The sequence below is a fragment of the Eretmochelys imbricata genome, chromosome 7, assembly GCF_965152235.1.
Source record: "Eretmochelys imbricata isolate rEreImb1 chromosome 7, rEreImb1.hap1, whole genome shotgun sequence".
Classification (NCBI taxonomy): Eukaryota; Metazoa; Chordata; order Testudines; family Cheloniidae; genus Eretmochelys; species Eretmochelys imbricata.
The window spans coordinates 51,826,693-51,842,960 of record NC_135578.1 but is presented as its reverse complement, the minus strand read 5'-3'; the positions used below and the strand labels follow the sequence as shown (position 1 = coordinate 51,842,960).

Below are 16,268 nucleotides of genomic sequence, written 5' to 3'. Positions count from 1 at the left end.
TGTGCCTCATTTAACTCACACTAGCACCACAAATCTGACAAATTTAGATGGTGTTTCAGATAATGAAGGTGGCTAAACTGCCCAGCAGATTATGAAACAAGTGTCTCAGATTCATGCACACTTACTTTTCTTACTATAGGTTGCTGCCCCTCTACACAGCCATACCAGTTCACTAGCTTATTCCAGGCTTCAGTGGGAACCAACACATAATCCAGCTCATCAATGAGGTGTTCTTTTAAGGTCTGTATTTCTGGATCTAAAAAGGAAGAGAAAAAAAAAAAGTGAGATTGAGAAGTGGGACAAACTAGAAGTTCTTCATGTTTGAAGGTGTTCCAGACATTCTATAAAATGTAAGATCTTCAAGACATGCAAATCAAAATGTTCTTAACCCTTTGGATGTTGGCTAACATGGTGAAGTTTCATACTGGAAGCTATGAAAGGTAGAATCTCGGGACAAATTCTGTATTAATTCATTAAATGTCAGCATTGTGTTTACTGCTGAACAAGACATGGTCCTCTCCCAAGAGTCCTCCTTACTCTGGCAGACTCAGAAAATAACTGAAGTATAAATGAAAAAGTTAATTAAAATCCATTATTTAAATGGAGGCTTTCCACTGCGTGATTTAAATTGCTCTGATTAAATCAAACTGTCCCAGCTTGGCATTGTATCTTAGGATCTGGTTGTCAATTAAAGGAAGAAAATAAGCTGTGCAAGCCCTGGGAAATGTCATTACAAAAACAGAGGCAACAGGATCCCAGACAATCTTAATTGCCACAACAGCCACCTCAGAGACCTTAAGTGCCACATGAGATCTAAATGCTGAACAATCTCCCCCTGCCAGTCTGTGACAGTGCTGAACCAAATTCTGAAGAAAATGATATTTCTATGGCTTTATCAACCATAACATGACATAGTTAACTTTCATTGTTATTAAAATAATTCCAAAAATGCAATGCAGAATGAACACAGAACTAGCCTATATTATTCATCTCTGCTACAGAGGATAGTTCTCTTGTGAAGCTTAATAGCCATGACAGGATGGGAGCCTTTGTATTATGTGGCCAGCTGAGAAAGTGGAAGCCAAGAAAACCAAACAATAAGAAGGGCTGAAGCACTATCTTGGAAGAATTTGGGATGAGACGTAAGGTTCTTGGGAGCGCCACATAGCATGAAAAGGGGGTTGCTATGAGGCTCCCAAGACACACAGGGTAAGTCCTCTTACAGCACAGGACATGCACGATATATCTTGATTTTAGTAAGGCTTCTGACACAGTCCCAAATGAAAAGGAGTACTTGTGGCACCTTAGAGACTAACCAATTTATTTGAGCATGAGCTTTCGTGAGCTACAGCTCACTTCATCAGATGCATACCGTGGAAACTGCAGCAGACTTTATATATACACAGAGAATATGAAACAATACCTCCTCCCACCCCACTGTCCTGCTGGTAATAGCTTATCTAAAAGCCATTTCCAGCACAAATCCAGGTTTTATCACCCTCCACCCCCCCACACAAATTCACTCTCCTGCTGGTGATAGCCCATCCAAAGTGACAACTCTTTACACAATGTGCATGATAATCAAGTTAGGCCATTTCCTGCACAAATCCAGGTTCTCTCACTCCCTCACCCCCCTCCAAAAACCCACCCCCATACACACACAAACTCACTCTCCTGCTGGTAATAGCTCATCCAAACTGACCACTCTCCAAGTTTAAATCCAAGTTAAACCAGAACATCTGGGGGGGTGGGGGGGGGGGGGTAGGAAAAAACAAGAGGAAATAGGCTACCTTGCATAATGACTTAGCCACTCCCAGTCTCTATTTAAGCCTAAATTAATAGTATCCAATTTGCAAATGAATTCCAATTCAGCAGTTTCTCGCTGGAGTCTGGATTTGAAGTTTTTTTGTTTTAAAATAGCGACCTTCATGTCTGTGATTGCGTGACCAGAGAGATTGAAGTGTTCTCCGACTGGTTTATGAATGTTATAATTCTTGACATCTGATTTGTGTCCATTTATTCTTTTACGTAGAGACTGTCCAGTTTGACCAATGTACATGGCAGAGGGGCATTGCTGGCACATGATGGCATAAATCACATTGGTGGATGTGCAGGTGAACGAGCCTCTGATAGTGTGGCTGATGTTATTAGGCCCTGTGATGGTGTCCCCTGAATAGATATGTGGGCACAATTGGCAACGGGCTTTGTTGCAAGGATAAGTTCCTGGGTTAGTGGTTCTGTTGTGTGGTATGTGGTTGTTGGTGAGTATTTGCTTCAGGTTGCGGGGCTGTCTGTAGGCAAGGACTGGCCTGTCTCCCAAGATTTGTGAGAGTGTTGGGTCATCCTTCAGGATAGGTTGTAGATCCTTAATAATGCGTTGGAGGGGTTTTAGTTGGGGGCTGAAGGTGACGGCTAGTGGCGTTCTGTTATTTTCTTTGTTAGGCCTGTCCTGTAGTAGGTAACTTCTGGGAACTCTTCTGGCTCTATCAATCTGTTTCTTTACTTCCGCAGGTGGGTATTGTAGTTGTAAGAAAGCTTGACAGAGATCTTGTAGCTGTTTGTCTCTGTCTGAGGGGTTGGAGCAAATGCGGTTGTATCGCAGAGCTTGGCTGTAGACGATGGATCGTGTGGTGTGGTCAGGGTGAAAGCTGGAGGCATGCAGGTAGGAATAGTGGTCAGTAGGTTTCCGGTATAGGGTGGTGTTTATGTGACCATTGTTTATTAGCACTGTAGTGTCCAGGAAGTGGATCTCTTGTGTGGACTGGACCAGGCTGAGGTTGGTGGTGGGATGGAAATTGTTGAAATCATGGTGGAATTCCTCAAGGGCTTCTTTTCCATGGGTCCAGCTACAGCATTTGCTCAAGAAACTTCCTGAAAAAGCACAAGATCAAATCCACACAGACACACCCCTGGAACCCCGACCTGGGATATTCTATCTACTACCCAAGATCCATAAACCTGGAACTCCTGGGCGCCCCATTATTTCAGGCATTGGCACCCTGACAGCAGGATTGTCTGGCTATGTAGACTCCCTCCTCAGGCCCTACGCTACCAGCACTCCCAGCTACCTTCGAGACACCACTGACTTCCTGAGGAAACTTCAATCCATCGATGATCTTCCTGATAACACCATCCTGGCCACTATGGATGTAGAAGCCCTCTACACCAACATTCCACACAAAGATGGACTACAAGCCGTCAGGAACACTATCCCCGATAATGTCACGGCTAACCTGGTGGCTGAACTTTGTGACTTTGTCCTTACCCATAACTATTTCACATTTGGGGACAATGTATACCTTCAGATCAGCGGCACTGCTATGGGTACCCGCATGGCCCCACAGTATGCCAACATTTTTATGGCTGATTTAGAACAACGCTTCCTCAGCTCTCGTCCCCTAAAGCCCCTACTCTACTTGCGCTATATTGATGACATCTTCATCATCTGGACCCATGGAAAAGAAGCCCTTGAGGAATTCCACCATGATTTCAACAATTTCCATCCCACCACCAACCTCAGCCTGGTCCAGTCCACACAAGAGATCCACTTCCTGGACACTACAGTGCTAATAAACAATGGTCACATAAACACCACCCTATACCGGAAACCTACTGACCGCTATTCCTACCTGCATGCCTCCAGCTTTCACCCTGACCACACCACACGATCCATCGTCTACAGCCAAGCTCTGCGATACAACCGCATTTGCTCCAACCCCTCAGACAGAGACAAACACCTACAAGATCTCTGTCAAGCTTTCTTACAACTACAATACCCACCTGCGGAAGTAAAGAAACAGATTGATAGAGCCAGAAGAGTTCCCAGAAGTTACCTACTACAGGACAGGCCTAACAAAGAAAATAACAGAACGCCACTAGCCGTCACCTTCAGCCCCCAACTAAAACCCCTCCAACGCATTATTAAGGATCTACAACCTATCCTAAAGGATGACCCAACACTCTCACAAATCTTGGGAGACAGGCCAGTCCTTGCCTACAGACAGCCCCGCAACCTGAAGCAAATACTCACCAACAACCACATACCACACAACAGAACCACTAACCCAGGAACTTATCCTTGCAACAAAGCCCGTTGCCAATTGTGCCCACATATCTATTCAGGGGACACCATCACAGGGCCTAATAACGTCAGCCACACTATCAGAGGCTCGTTCACCTGCACATCCACCAATGTGATTTATGCCATCATGTGCCAGCAATGCCCCTCTGCCATGTACATTGGTCAAACTGGACAGTCTCTACGTAAAAGAATAAATGGACACAAATCAGATGTCAAGAATTATAACATTCATAAACCAGTCGGAGAACACTTCAATCTCTCTGGTCACGCAATCACAGACATGAAGGTCGCTATCTTAAAACAAAAAAACTTCAAATCCAGACTCCAGCGAGAAACTGCTGAATTGGAATTCATTTGCAAATTGGATACTATTAATTTAGGCTTAAATAGAGACTGGGAGTGGCTAAGTCATCATGCAAGGTAGCCTATTTCCTCTTGTTTTTTCCTACCCCCCCCCCCCCAGATGTTCTGGTTTAACTTGGATTTAAACTTGGAGAGTGGTCAGTTTGGATGAGCTATTACCAGCAGGAGAGTGAGTTTGTGTGTGTATGGGGGTGGGTTTTTGGAGGGGGGTGAGGGAGTGAGAGAACCTGGATTTGTGCAGGAAATGGCCTAACTTCATTATCATGCACATTGTGTAAAGAGTTGTCACTTTGGATGGGCTATCACCAGCAGGAGAGTGAATTTGTGTGGGGGGGTGGAGGGTGAGAAAACCTGGATTTGTGCTGGAAATGGCTTTTAGATAAGCTATTACCAGCAGGACAGTGGGGTGGGAGGAGGTATTGTTTCATATTCTCTGTGTATATATAAAGTCTGCTGCAGTTTCCACGGTATGCATCTGATGAAGTGAGCTGTAGCTCACGAAAGCTCATGCTCAAATAAATTGGTTAGTCTCTAAGGTGCCACAAGTACTCCTTTTCTTTTTGCGAATACAGACTAACACGGCTGTTACTCTGAAACCAGTCCCAAATGACAATATCATAAGCAAACTAGGGAAATGTGGTCTAGATGAAATTACTATAAGGTGGATTCATAATAGTATGAAAGACCATATTCAAAAAAGAGTAGTTATCAATGGTTTGCTGTCAAACTAGGAGGGTGTATCTAGTGGAGTCTTGCAGCGATCAGTCCTGCATCCGGTACTATCCAGTGTTTTCATTGATGACATGAATAATGGAGTGGAGATTGTGCTTATAAATTTTGTGGATGGTACCAAACTGGGAGGGGTTGGCAGCACTTTGGAGGCCAGGATTAGAATTCAAAACGACCTTGACAAATTAAAGAATTGGACTGAAATCAACAAGATGACATTCTATAAAGTGTGAAGTACTACACTTAGAAAGGAAAAATCAAATGCATAATTAAAAAATGGGTTATAACTGGCTAGATGGTAGCCAAAAAGGTGCTGAAAAGAACTGGCTGATGTAGTGGATCATAAATTGAATATGAGACAATGTGATACAGCTGTGAAAAAGTCTAATATTCTGGGGTATATTAACAGGAGAGTTGTATGTAAGACACAGGAGATAACTGTCCTACTCTGTGTGGCACTAGTGAGCCTCAGCTAGAGCACTGTGTCCAATTCTGAGCACACACTTTGAGAAAGATGGGCATAAATTAGAGAGAATCCAGAGGAGAGCAACAAAAATGATAAAAGAAAACCTGACCTACGATGAAAGGTTTAAAAAAAAGGGGGGGGTATGTTTAGTCTGGGGGGGAGGGGAGAGAGAGAGATTAGGGGACCTCATAATCTTCAAATATGTGAAGGGCTGTTATAAAGAGGATGGTGATCAATTGTTCTCCATGTCCACTGAAGGTAGGACAAAGTAATGGGCTGAATCTACAGCAAGTGAGATTTAGGTGTTAGTTAAGTTCTGAAATAGATGTCCAAGGAAGTTTGTGAGATCCCCATCATTGGAGGCTTTTAAGCACAGGTTGAACAAACAGCTAACAGGGATGATCTAGGTTTACTTGGGCCGGCCTCAGAACAGGGTCCTGACCTGTGGAAGTCTCTTACAGACCTATATTTCTATGATTCCAAGAAATTGGCAAGTAGACAAGCTGAGGAGTTGGAAAATGGTTATTTGCAGATTTATTATGGAGCAGCTGCTAGTTGGACCATAATTAAGGTTGTGACATTGCTGTTTAAAGCTGAATTTTCAACATGCTCTAAAACCCACATGCACAATCAGATCTTTCCCTACAGGGATGCCAAGAGTAACTGGAAACATTACAGTACCTTTCCCAGCCTTAACAAGAACGACTTTTTTGGGGAGCCCTCCAATTCAGGATTCCTATTCACATGTCCCAACAAACCTTTAACATGCTCTGTATAATACCACTTATTTGTCAACTACTTGTGGTTTGGATGAGATCACATTGTGCTAGAAGACTGAGGGAAGAGTAATAAAGTACTATGATGTTCCAAAGGAACACTAAACTGCAGGGAGACCTAAACTGAGCATTTCCTGGTTCTCCCCCTCCCTTACAACACTTGGGTTTTGCATTTTGAGGACCCATGTTTTGGAAGAAGGCAGTACCTGTGTGTTGCAGAAACATTAACCAAGTTTTTATGGCAAAAAAGTTTATGTAACAGTAGGACAGAAAAATTATACAATTTGCACCACCACAAAAATTATTCACACACTACATCTACAGACAATCATCAGCTGCATCTGTAGACAACCAAGCAGGCATTGCAGAACAGAAGCAGTGTTACCACTGGTTTCCACTTAGCCACTGACCGTATTTTCTAATTAATTTTTTGTATGTTCATTTTCCCAAACACTTATCAAGGCACTGCAAGAAGTTAACTACGTTCCAAACACAGATCCAGGAGAACCGGTTTGTGAGTCAGATCAAACTCAGCACATAAAACCATCACAAACTAACTCTCTCAGAAGTTTAGAATTGAGCTTCACCCAGAAGGATCGACTTTAAGGGGGAGAGAATTCCAAACTCGCAGTCCCTCAGTGGAAAAGACAGCCTCATTGCTGTTCCATATATGTTTGATGCACAGGAAAACCAAGAGTCTCTTTTCTAGGGCCAGGGAGTCCAGATATATCTTGCTAATGACCTGGTAGGGTGCCTGCCACAGCAATCTCCATGCCAGTCAATTGACAAAGCGGCACTAACAGTGGCTCCAAAGTAGATTGCACATTCTATGTTACATACTATGGTGTCAAGCACTCAAAGTAGCATCACAGGAGCAAGAGCATAAAGAGTGCATTATATCACCTGACAGAAGATCAGCCAGAATTCAAAAGCCCCTTATCCCCTGCACCAGACACACTAGCCTAGATCTGGTACTAGGGAACACAAAGAGAACTTTACAGCATAATATTTTGTTCATTTTTCAGAACATTAAGTCTGAAAAGAAAGTTTCCTAGAGTTATCAGAGTTCTGTATCAGGCTAGGAGATCATTCAGACTGATCCAACTTTCAAAACTCAAATTGGACATACATTTCTGCTTCCAGGTGCAATTTTTGAAAGTTTTCTATTTCAGTTTCTATTTACAGTAAAATTGACTGTCTCCAGACATTGACAGAATTTCATGTCAGTGTGGAGGGAAGGAAGTAACTGCAAGATAGGGTGTGGAGAAAAGGTAGAAGAAGATTATAAAAGTTTCCAGCCTTCTCAGAAAACAGAAATTATTCAGCCTTAACTTCACTCATCTGTGCTCAACCTGAAATGCTGTTCCGGCACATCACAATCAGAGCCCAGTCTGGGCAAACCCATTATTGATATTCCATTATTTCATGCTCCCTCTGGACTATTCACTGTGCCCCTCAGAAAGGTTAGTGGGCTTTGTTTTTGTGAAGGCAGTGAAAGAGAAGAGAAGCTAAATTGCAGACTTTTTCAGTCAGATGGTATAAGAGCTAAAGGACACACTTTCAAAAACTGCTAAGAGCACCTGGATTCTCCTTCTCTGCTAGACACAAATAGCTGCCCAGCTATTCAGTGCACCATAACTGCATGCACTTTACCTGCAAAGAGTCCAGAGTTATCGATGGGTCCAGGAAACAGGTTAGGCTCACCCACGTTGTACATGTCCCAGCTGTCAAAACCCACATACTTCTTCCACTGTTTGAACCACCGACTGTCAATCAAATACCTGGAACACAGTTTGAACAGCAAGATGTCAGGAGCAGCTTTCAGCTTGTACCAGCCAAAGCACATACTACAACGTCACTCTCACTAGAGGAGGAATAGATGGTGCAAGTGCATAGGAAACCTTGCAGCTAAGAAAGCCCTAGGAGTAGAGGCCACTCTTGGCTAAGGCAACCCCACTGCATAGGGTAGCAGATTATGTTCATGGATGGGAGGCCTATCAACAATGCAGAACAGACCCTAATGCTGGCCAGGCCTCTTGTCCTGCTCTGTGTAGTGCTGCATGCCAGCCAGGTCCCACTCTGCCTTGTACCCAACCCTTACCTACCACTGGCTACTGAAACCACAAGAGCAGCTTGTCTCAGAGCCCTCTCAGTGGCAGGGACTGGCTAGATCCAGGACACAACAGACGCATCACCCTAAGTCCAAGGGCTTGCCAGCAGGGAAGGAAAAGGACAGGTTGGGAGGCAGGAGCTCTGTGAACAGAGGGCTGGAGGGGGGAGGATAGTATAGTAAAAATAAAAATGAACACACTTGAGTATTTTAACAAATGAGCAGCAGTATGACCTTGTGATCAAACTAGACGACTAGCTAAGTAGTTGGGTCAACAGAGCCCTGTTCCCAGCCTTGACTCACTGTGCAATCTTGGGAAAACTATTGAGGCAAACATGTCCAAAATGTCCACTAACCTGGGAGGGCCTCCGTTTTTTGTTGGTCATCTTGGGTCACCTATTGCCAGGTTTTTGGAAGTGCTGAAGACTCACAACTCCAACTGACTTCAGCAGGAGTTTCTGATGCCCAGCCCCAGTAAGTAGGCCACCCAAAAATCAAGGCACTCTTGATGAGTAGACACTTTTGAATATTCAGGTCTCAACCGCTTTTTGCCTCAGTTTCTCAGTTTGTAAAATTTTGATAGTAATACCTCCCTCCTATTATAATCACTTTGAGAATCACCGATAAAAGGTGCTATTTCATATAGTACCTTGTAAATAGATCATCTTTAATTCATGTAGTGTTAGTTATGGTTCCTTCTCTTCATTAATATCTGTATAAACTTGACATAAACTGGATAGGTAGATTAATAAGAAACTACTGATTTTTATTGTTGGACACCACCACAGGCTTTGAGTGCTACAAGCCTGGCAAGCAACTGTAGTTTCATCTTCAGTGCTCTGGATCACTCCAAACTCCCACTAATATCAATACCGGGCCTCAAATGTAAAAGCAAGGGGCATGGGACAAGCTTTTCAGATCAGATCTCATATTTGTCTGAAAAGTACTTCCCATGCTTTCAGTACTATATATAGTAAATAAATAAGATGAAAATGTATTGCTATGGAAACAAAGTAGATAAATTCTTTTTTAAAAACTGAAGATGTAAAAACTGGCAGAGAGATAAAAACAAAGACAGCAAAGTATTAAAGACACATTTGAACTTCCCATATGGAAGGATAGCAACAGAAATTTCTCATTTAGACTACATATTCCCTTTTGGAAGGGAAATAATTGGCATTTACATGTTTCAGAGTAACAGCCGTGTTAGTCTGTATTCGCAAAAAGAAAAGGAGTACTTGTGGCACCTTAGAGACTAACCAATTTATTTGAGCATGAGCTTTCGTGAGCTACAGCATCCGATGTATCCGATGCATCCGATGAAGTGAGCTGTAGCTCACGAAAGCTCATGCTCAAATAAATTGGTTAGTCTCTAAGGTGCCACAAGTACTCCTTTTCTTTTTGCATTTACATGTTGTATCTCCTATGAGTTTCTCATTTTTCCTTTTTTTCCTCGCTCAGTAGAACAAAGTTTCCACAGTGATTTACATACCAGGTTTATATTTCAAGTTTTTCTAATGGTGTGATTTTATTTTAAATGTTTTTGGAATTTTTGTTTTTGTTTAACCTACCAGTGACATCACTCCCCACAATGGAGCAAGTATCTGTAAGCAGCATCTGAACTCACCCCTGAAATCTAGTGGTGAACGGGGGGGTGGGACTGAGACCAAGGAGCAGGCCATATTGGTACAAACACACCTACTCTGCCTAGGTAACCGGCAGACAGACCTGCTTTGGTCCCTTTGGCATTTCTGTTTTGGGTTAAGATTCACTTTACTATTGAATGCAAAAGTAATGAAATATTATTATATGAGCAAAGGGCAGCATAGCTATACATAGCATGCCCTAATTGAGGGGGTCATCCTAATATCAAGTCAACTTGCTAAGCAGGGGATAATGATTCCATACCCAAGTTAAAAGGCAGAGGGAGTGCAGACAAATGTTCCTACTTGGTGGTATGGACTCTGTTTAACAAGACATTTACCATTTGACCATCCCCTCCAGTGTTTAAAGACAGAGCTGATCAGACTCAATTTAGAGTGCTTATTTCTGCTCAGTAATTAATTGAGCTGAAATCACTGATATGTTGATCTAAGGGAAGCTGGTCTTAGACTGGTGTGGAGACAGTATTACCATGAAAAGACAGCACAAACAGGCAGCAGCAGAGAGGCTCCCAGTTAAATCACTAAGAACTGGGCTGACAGAACCACAGAATCACAGCTAGAGCCAGTAGTGAGCAATGGCCCTCTGCACAAAGAATCCCACCCAAAAGCAGGGGATTGCATCTACACTGAAGCACTGCAGCAGGGCAGGTGTGCGGCGGTAGCATTTAAGGATAAACAAACTCTGAGTGTTATGAAGTCCTGAAAAGTTGAATAAGCAGATTTAAGTGTTACACGTTTAACGAGGGGACCCACATTAGAAACCTGCACTAGGACCCATGTTTCTGATGCTCCACCACTGGTGACTCAGCCACTTTCAGCAGGCAGAGCAAGGGCCCACACGCACGTGATGCCTCCCAGGAGCCGAGACTCGCCTTACTGAGCCACCGGCTCCACTGTTACAGCAGGGAACGGAGACCCAGACACCAGGGCAAGAGGCCTGAAAGCGCCTCCAGCTCCGCTCCCCACCCCCACCCCACGACCCGACCCGACCCGGCTCCGCTCCCAAACACGGCTCCGCTCCGCTCCCCCCTCTCAAGCACACCTAGCTCCCTTCCCCCCAGCTCCGCTCCCCGGCCCCATCCGTCACCGCCGGGGGCAGCCCTCCTCTCACCAGGACTCGCCCGGCCTCAGAGCTATCCCCAGCAGCGGCCCCAGCTCTGCCCGCTGGGCCCCGACGTCCGGCCTCGGGCCACCATCTAAGTCCGCCGCCATGTCCGTGCACCCGGCGCCCCGGCCCTGCAGCGGATATCCGGCCTGGCCGCACAGGCCAACGTGCGCAGGCGCACTGCCTTCCTCCCTGCCCCCGCCTGCCGACGGGGCCCCACGCGCCCCTTGCAGCCCCAGTGCGGGAGGAGGGTTCCACGCCCTGCCAGGAACCCTGCGGGCCCGGCTGCCTGACAGAGCTTGCTGCTTGGCTGGCACTAAACATACGCAGTAACGTCCGCTGAGACTGCTAGCCTCGGTGGGCATTAAATCTGCTCCCTGTGAGATTTATTTAGCTTGTGCATAGTCGTCTAGCCAAGCGATGGCATCTTCAGTGGCGTGAAGCAGTTCTTCTAGGCCACGGCTGAACCTAGTCAGCAGGCATTCATTGACAATGTGTGGCATCCTCTGTGTTGCGCCGCAGCTGCACAAAGGGCTGTCACGAAGGCCTCAGCGATACTGGTTGGCTGCACAAAGACCTTGCCTGGTCCGGAACCTGTTCAACAGGGACTATAGGCGATGGGGCAGGTCAAAACCAGGTGGGCAGATTGTGGGGTCGGCAACGAGGAACTGGTTGGGGATTATAACAGATATCCATTCCTCTCGCCAGAGTGTTTCTGCCCTAACATCTTGGCATGGCGGATGAGACCATAATGGGTAACGTGATGGAAAACGTGCAGTTGGTAGTTTAAAAAGGTCATTGTGCAGCAGCAAGCTTGAGTCGGTCTGTACTTTCTCCAGTAACCTGCCAATGTCAACCTCTCGTCTGATATGAGGAGCATTATTGCTCAGAACTGGAAGCCATCGGATTGGAGTCAGACGCAGGGTGCCAGAGGTGGTACGCATGATGGCATGTAACTGCGTATCCACCAGTTTGGTGTGTGACAATCAATTCCAGTACTCTGCCACTGAATACGAGGTGGCGAGAGCTGATGTCCGCAAAATTGGAGCACGAGCACTCCATGACGAACCTGCCAGTTTGGTAAGAAGATTGTTGTGCGTCTTAATTTTAGCTGCTGTCTTCTTCAGGTGGGCATGATAACTCAGTATGTGGTCTAAGGTCACACCTAGATAGACCAGTTCTACTTCATGCTTCACCTTCTGACCATTCAGATAAACATTCAATTCTTGGGTTGCGCTGGCATAATGAAGATGGAACAAACTGGAGACCGTTTTTATAACACTTGGCTGGAGGCCAAGTCTTACAGTAGTCAGCTAACTTTATCATGTCCTGGTTCAAGGTGGCATCAAGCTTGTGAAACGTCTGGGCCTGGGTACCACAACATATGTCGTCTGCGTAAATGAACTTGCATGATTCTGTTGTTGGCAGGTCACTGATGTAAAGGCTGGAGAAAGCACAGAGCCCTGGCGTAACCCATTGTTCTGTCTTCTCCAAGCATGCGTCTTCTCTGCCATATGGATGGCAGGAGACAACCGAGAGGATGGGCTTTACCCGCTCCAGCCGCAAGTGTTGGCGTCTGCTCTGACGCCTTGGAGCAGCGCAGCAGTCACCTGCAGTCTGCCAACCCTCAGTGACACCCAATCAAGTAGCCGGACACCTACTTAAAGTGGGCAGAGCACCTTTGGAGAAACAGGTGCGAAGACAACGAGGAACGAATGGCATGTGTTTAAACGTCTACACCAGATCAGAAGCTGCCCAGAACCATTCACTGTAACAAAGCTGGAACAGACACTGGGTAGCATCAAGTGTGGAACAGCTATCGGCTATGACAACATATCTCCAGAATTCCAGAAAACCTTGGCCCCCATGCTTGGCTTTGGCTTGTGAAATTCTTCACCAGGGTCATCAGTGAAGATAGGCTACCAAAGATATGGTGCACTGCAAAAGTCATTGGCCTCCTAAAGCCTGGAAAAGACCCAAGTCAAGCATCAAGCTATCGTCCCATATCATTATTGTCGATGTGCTTCAAGACACTGGAGCACTTGGTCCTACAGCACATATTATCCGATGTGGAGAGAATTTTGAGCCCTGACCAAGCTAGTTTTCGCTAAGGCCATAGTACATGCGAACAAGTACTCGTGCTGACCACATTTGTTGAAAATGGCTTCCAGATAAACTTGAAAACAGGCACTGTTTTCATCAATCTAACAGCGGCGTACAATATGGTATGGCACACTGGCCTGCTTGTGAAGGTGGTATGGGTCCTGCTATCTTGGCTCATAGGCATCCACAATAGGCTCCCTCTGCTGCCAGGGGCTAAAGGGGCAAGCAGGGGGGATGGGCACAGTCTGTGCAGGGGGGAATGGCAGACAGATGTAGGCAGGGGCAGGAGAGGGACTGAGGGGTAAAATCAGGGAGGGAGGGTAGGAGCCAGGTTTGAGGCACTGCCTGAGGGGGCAGAGGGGAAACCCCGCATGGGGAGGGGCAGAGGGGGTAACGGTTTCCCCCAGGGCAGCGAGCCACCTGCAGTGTTTGCAAAACAGGCGGGTTGTAGCCCCTGCCACAGGGCTGTCCCGCTCAGCATCTTTCTCCCAGGACTGGAGTTTGTGCAACCCAGTGCCTACACAAGGCAGTCTACCCTAGCTGGTGTGATGTATGGAGCTGCTAAAGGAGTCTTGAGTCAGTGAAACATTTTACACACACCCCCAAAAAACTATCATCACAGTTTCCTGTCAATGGCCTGGACTTCCAATTTAAATAAAAAAAAAATCAGCAAACCAAAGTTCTCATGTGCACAGACACAGCGTGAAGTGATAGCTGCAAATGTTTTTTGCTCCATGGGCAAATGATTAATTAATTAACTATCTGAAAGATGTTGAATATTTGTTCCTGTGTGTTGATGCATCAAATCACAGACCTGTGAAATTGGTTCCTGGCTTGGTTTGCTATTTCAAGGCTTATGAAGGCAGTGTGTGTGGGCACACTAAATTTGTGGATTTTGTCAAACTTAAAAGGCGAGACCTCAGAACTCATTGCAGCTGAAATAATAAGGTTGTGCCATTCTCAGTAGATAATACAAACACAAACTTCAGCAGCCTCTACAGACATGGAAAAGAACGTTTTCATGCCAAAGTAAGATGAGCGTAGGCCTTGGATGCCCTGCTCATGTCATGCACAACTGTGCCTGAACTGCAAGGGATAGAATGCTCTCAACATCTACTGCACTTAGTTGTAATTAAGATTTTTGGATATTTTCATACATTTGCTGTTCACATAGAAAGACTGAAAAGTTTTTGCGAGTACATGGGACAAGTATATCAGAATATAGTGGGAGGCAGTAGTGTCAAATGGCTGTTGATGTTACCTGCTTTAGAGAGGATCCTTCAACTTTGAGTCATTAAAGTTGTTTTTCTTGTCAGAGGAAAAAGTGCCCAGTAGTTCCTCACAAAATATTTGAACACCCATGTACCAAACTCTGGCTTGCTTTTATCTATTGTGACAAAGTTCCTCCTCTGCCTTGGTGGGTCCTGCACTTATTGGCGGATTCGTTTGCCTCAGAGATTCACAGCAGCCCTCAGTTTGGCCACTTTTGCTAGTGCCTCAAACCTGCTGTTCACTCAGCTAACCTCATCACTGGCCAACATGGGAAAAAGGAAGAAGAACAATCCCCGCAGTCTCTGCTGATCCACCATGTGAGTTGGGGAACAGCCCAGAGACCTTCCCCTCTGGTGGAACCCACAGTGCAGGTCAACTCCTCCTGTGTCTGATCAGAAGTTGGGAGGTTTGGGGGGAACCCGGGCCCGCCCTGTACTCCAGGTGCCAGCCCAGGGCCCTGTGGATTGCAGCTGTCTAGAGTGCCTCCTGGAACAGCTGCACAACAGCTACAACTCCCTGAGCTACTTCCCCATGGCCTCCTCCCAACACCTTCTTTACCCTCTCCACAGGATCTTCCTCCTGGTGTCTGATAATCCTTGTAACACCTCAGTCCTCCAGCAGTACATCCTCTCACTCCCAGCTCCTTATGCACACACACCACAAACTGAAGGAAGGTCCTTTTTAAACTCAGGTGCCCTGATTAGCCAGCCTGTCCTAACTGAGTCTAGCAACTTCTTAATTGGCTTCAGGTGTCCTAATTAGCCTGCCTGCCTGAATTTGCTCCAGCAAGTTCCTTCTGTTTCAAAAAACTGCCCCTGTTACCTTACCCAGGAAAAATGGACCTGCTTTTAATCTGGGACTTTTAAATCTGCTTCAAAAAAATCAGTCACCTGCGCCGAGAGTGCCCCTCTGAGGAATGTGGGGCTGGAGTCTTCATGGCCAGTCACTTTGACAGACATTACTGTGGCAAGTGCTGCCTGACATACTGCTTCAACAAACCAGAAGACAAGTAAATGTGTTAATAAAAAAACCCTCAGATTTTGAAAAAACAAAACAAAACCACTCTCCTGTAGCCATCACACTGTAGACCCTGTCACACTATGCAAAAATGACACTTTTCCTGACAATCCAAATGCTTGAGGGAGATGATCAAAATGCAGTAAAGTGGGAGGATATCTTAAACAATCTCGAAAAGAAGCTGGTTACAAGGTATGAAGAAGACTTTGTGCCTGTTTTACTGAGAAAACTACTTAGAGACCTAGAAGAAGTGGGGTTCTGACACATCAGTGCTATCTTAATGTGTCGAGATCTTTCTTTGATACAGCCATAAAATAAATATATGCCTGGGGAAAGCATACAGATGACTTGAGAGATTTGAAGTTTTTGCTTTTAAATAAAGTTTCTTTAAGATCCAAGATTGAAACAGCAGTCAAGTTACTGCAGAAGAAATGCCCGAATGTGACAATAACTAGGATGTACTGTTTGATGAAGTAACTCTGTTCAATAAATTTATGACAGGAAAACTGTGAGAATGGAATGACAACTACAGTTTTCACAGTATGTTGCAGTGGGGGAGGTTTAGGTTGGATATTAGGAAAA

At 45.3% G+C, this 16,268-nt stretch overlaps 1 protein-coding gene across 5 annotated transcripts in view; it reads right to left on the bottom strand.

Annotated features, from left to right (window-relative positions):
- Positions 1 to 11,419, bottom strand: part of USP4 (ubiquitin specific peptidase 4) — a 100,036-nt gene extending 88,617 nt beyond the window's left edge. For all 5 annotated transcript variants that reach the window (XR_013346728.1, XM_077823056.1, XM_077823052.1 and 2 more), the window contains exons 1-3: positions 11,301 to 11,419; positions 8,069 to 8,196; positions 126 to 256 (exon numbers count right to left, since the gene is read on the bottom strand). Coding sequence is in view for 4 of the 5 variants with exons in the window: in XM_077823056.1 (XP_077679182.1) it covers positions 126 to 256; positions 8,069 to 8,196; positions 11,301 to 11,401 (360 nt within the window). In the remaining variant the exon portion in view is untranslated. The remainder of the gene's footprint in view (positions 1 to 125; positions 257 to 8,068; positions 8,197 to 11,300) is intronic.
- Positions 11,420 to 16,268: the final 4,849 nt, after the last annotated feature.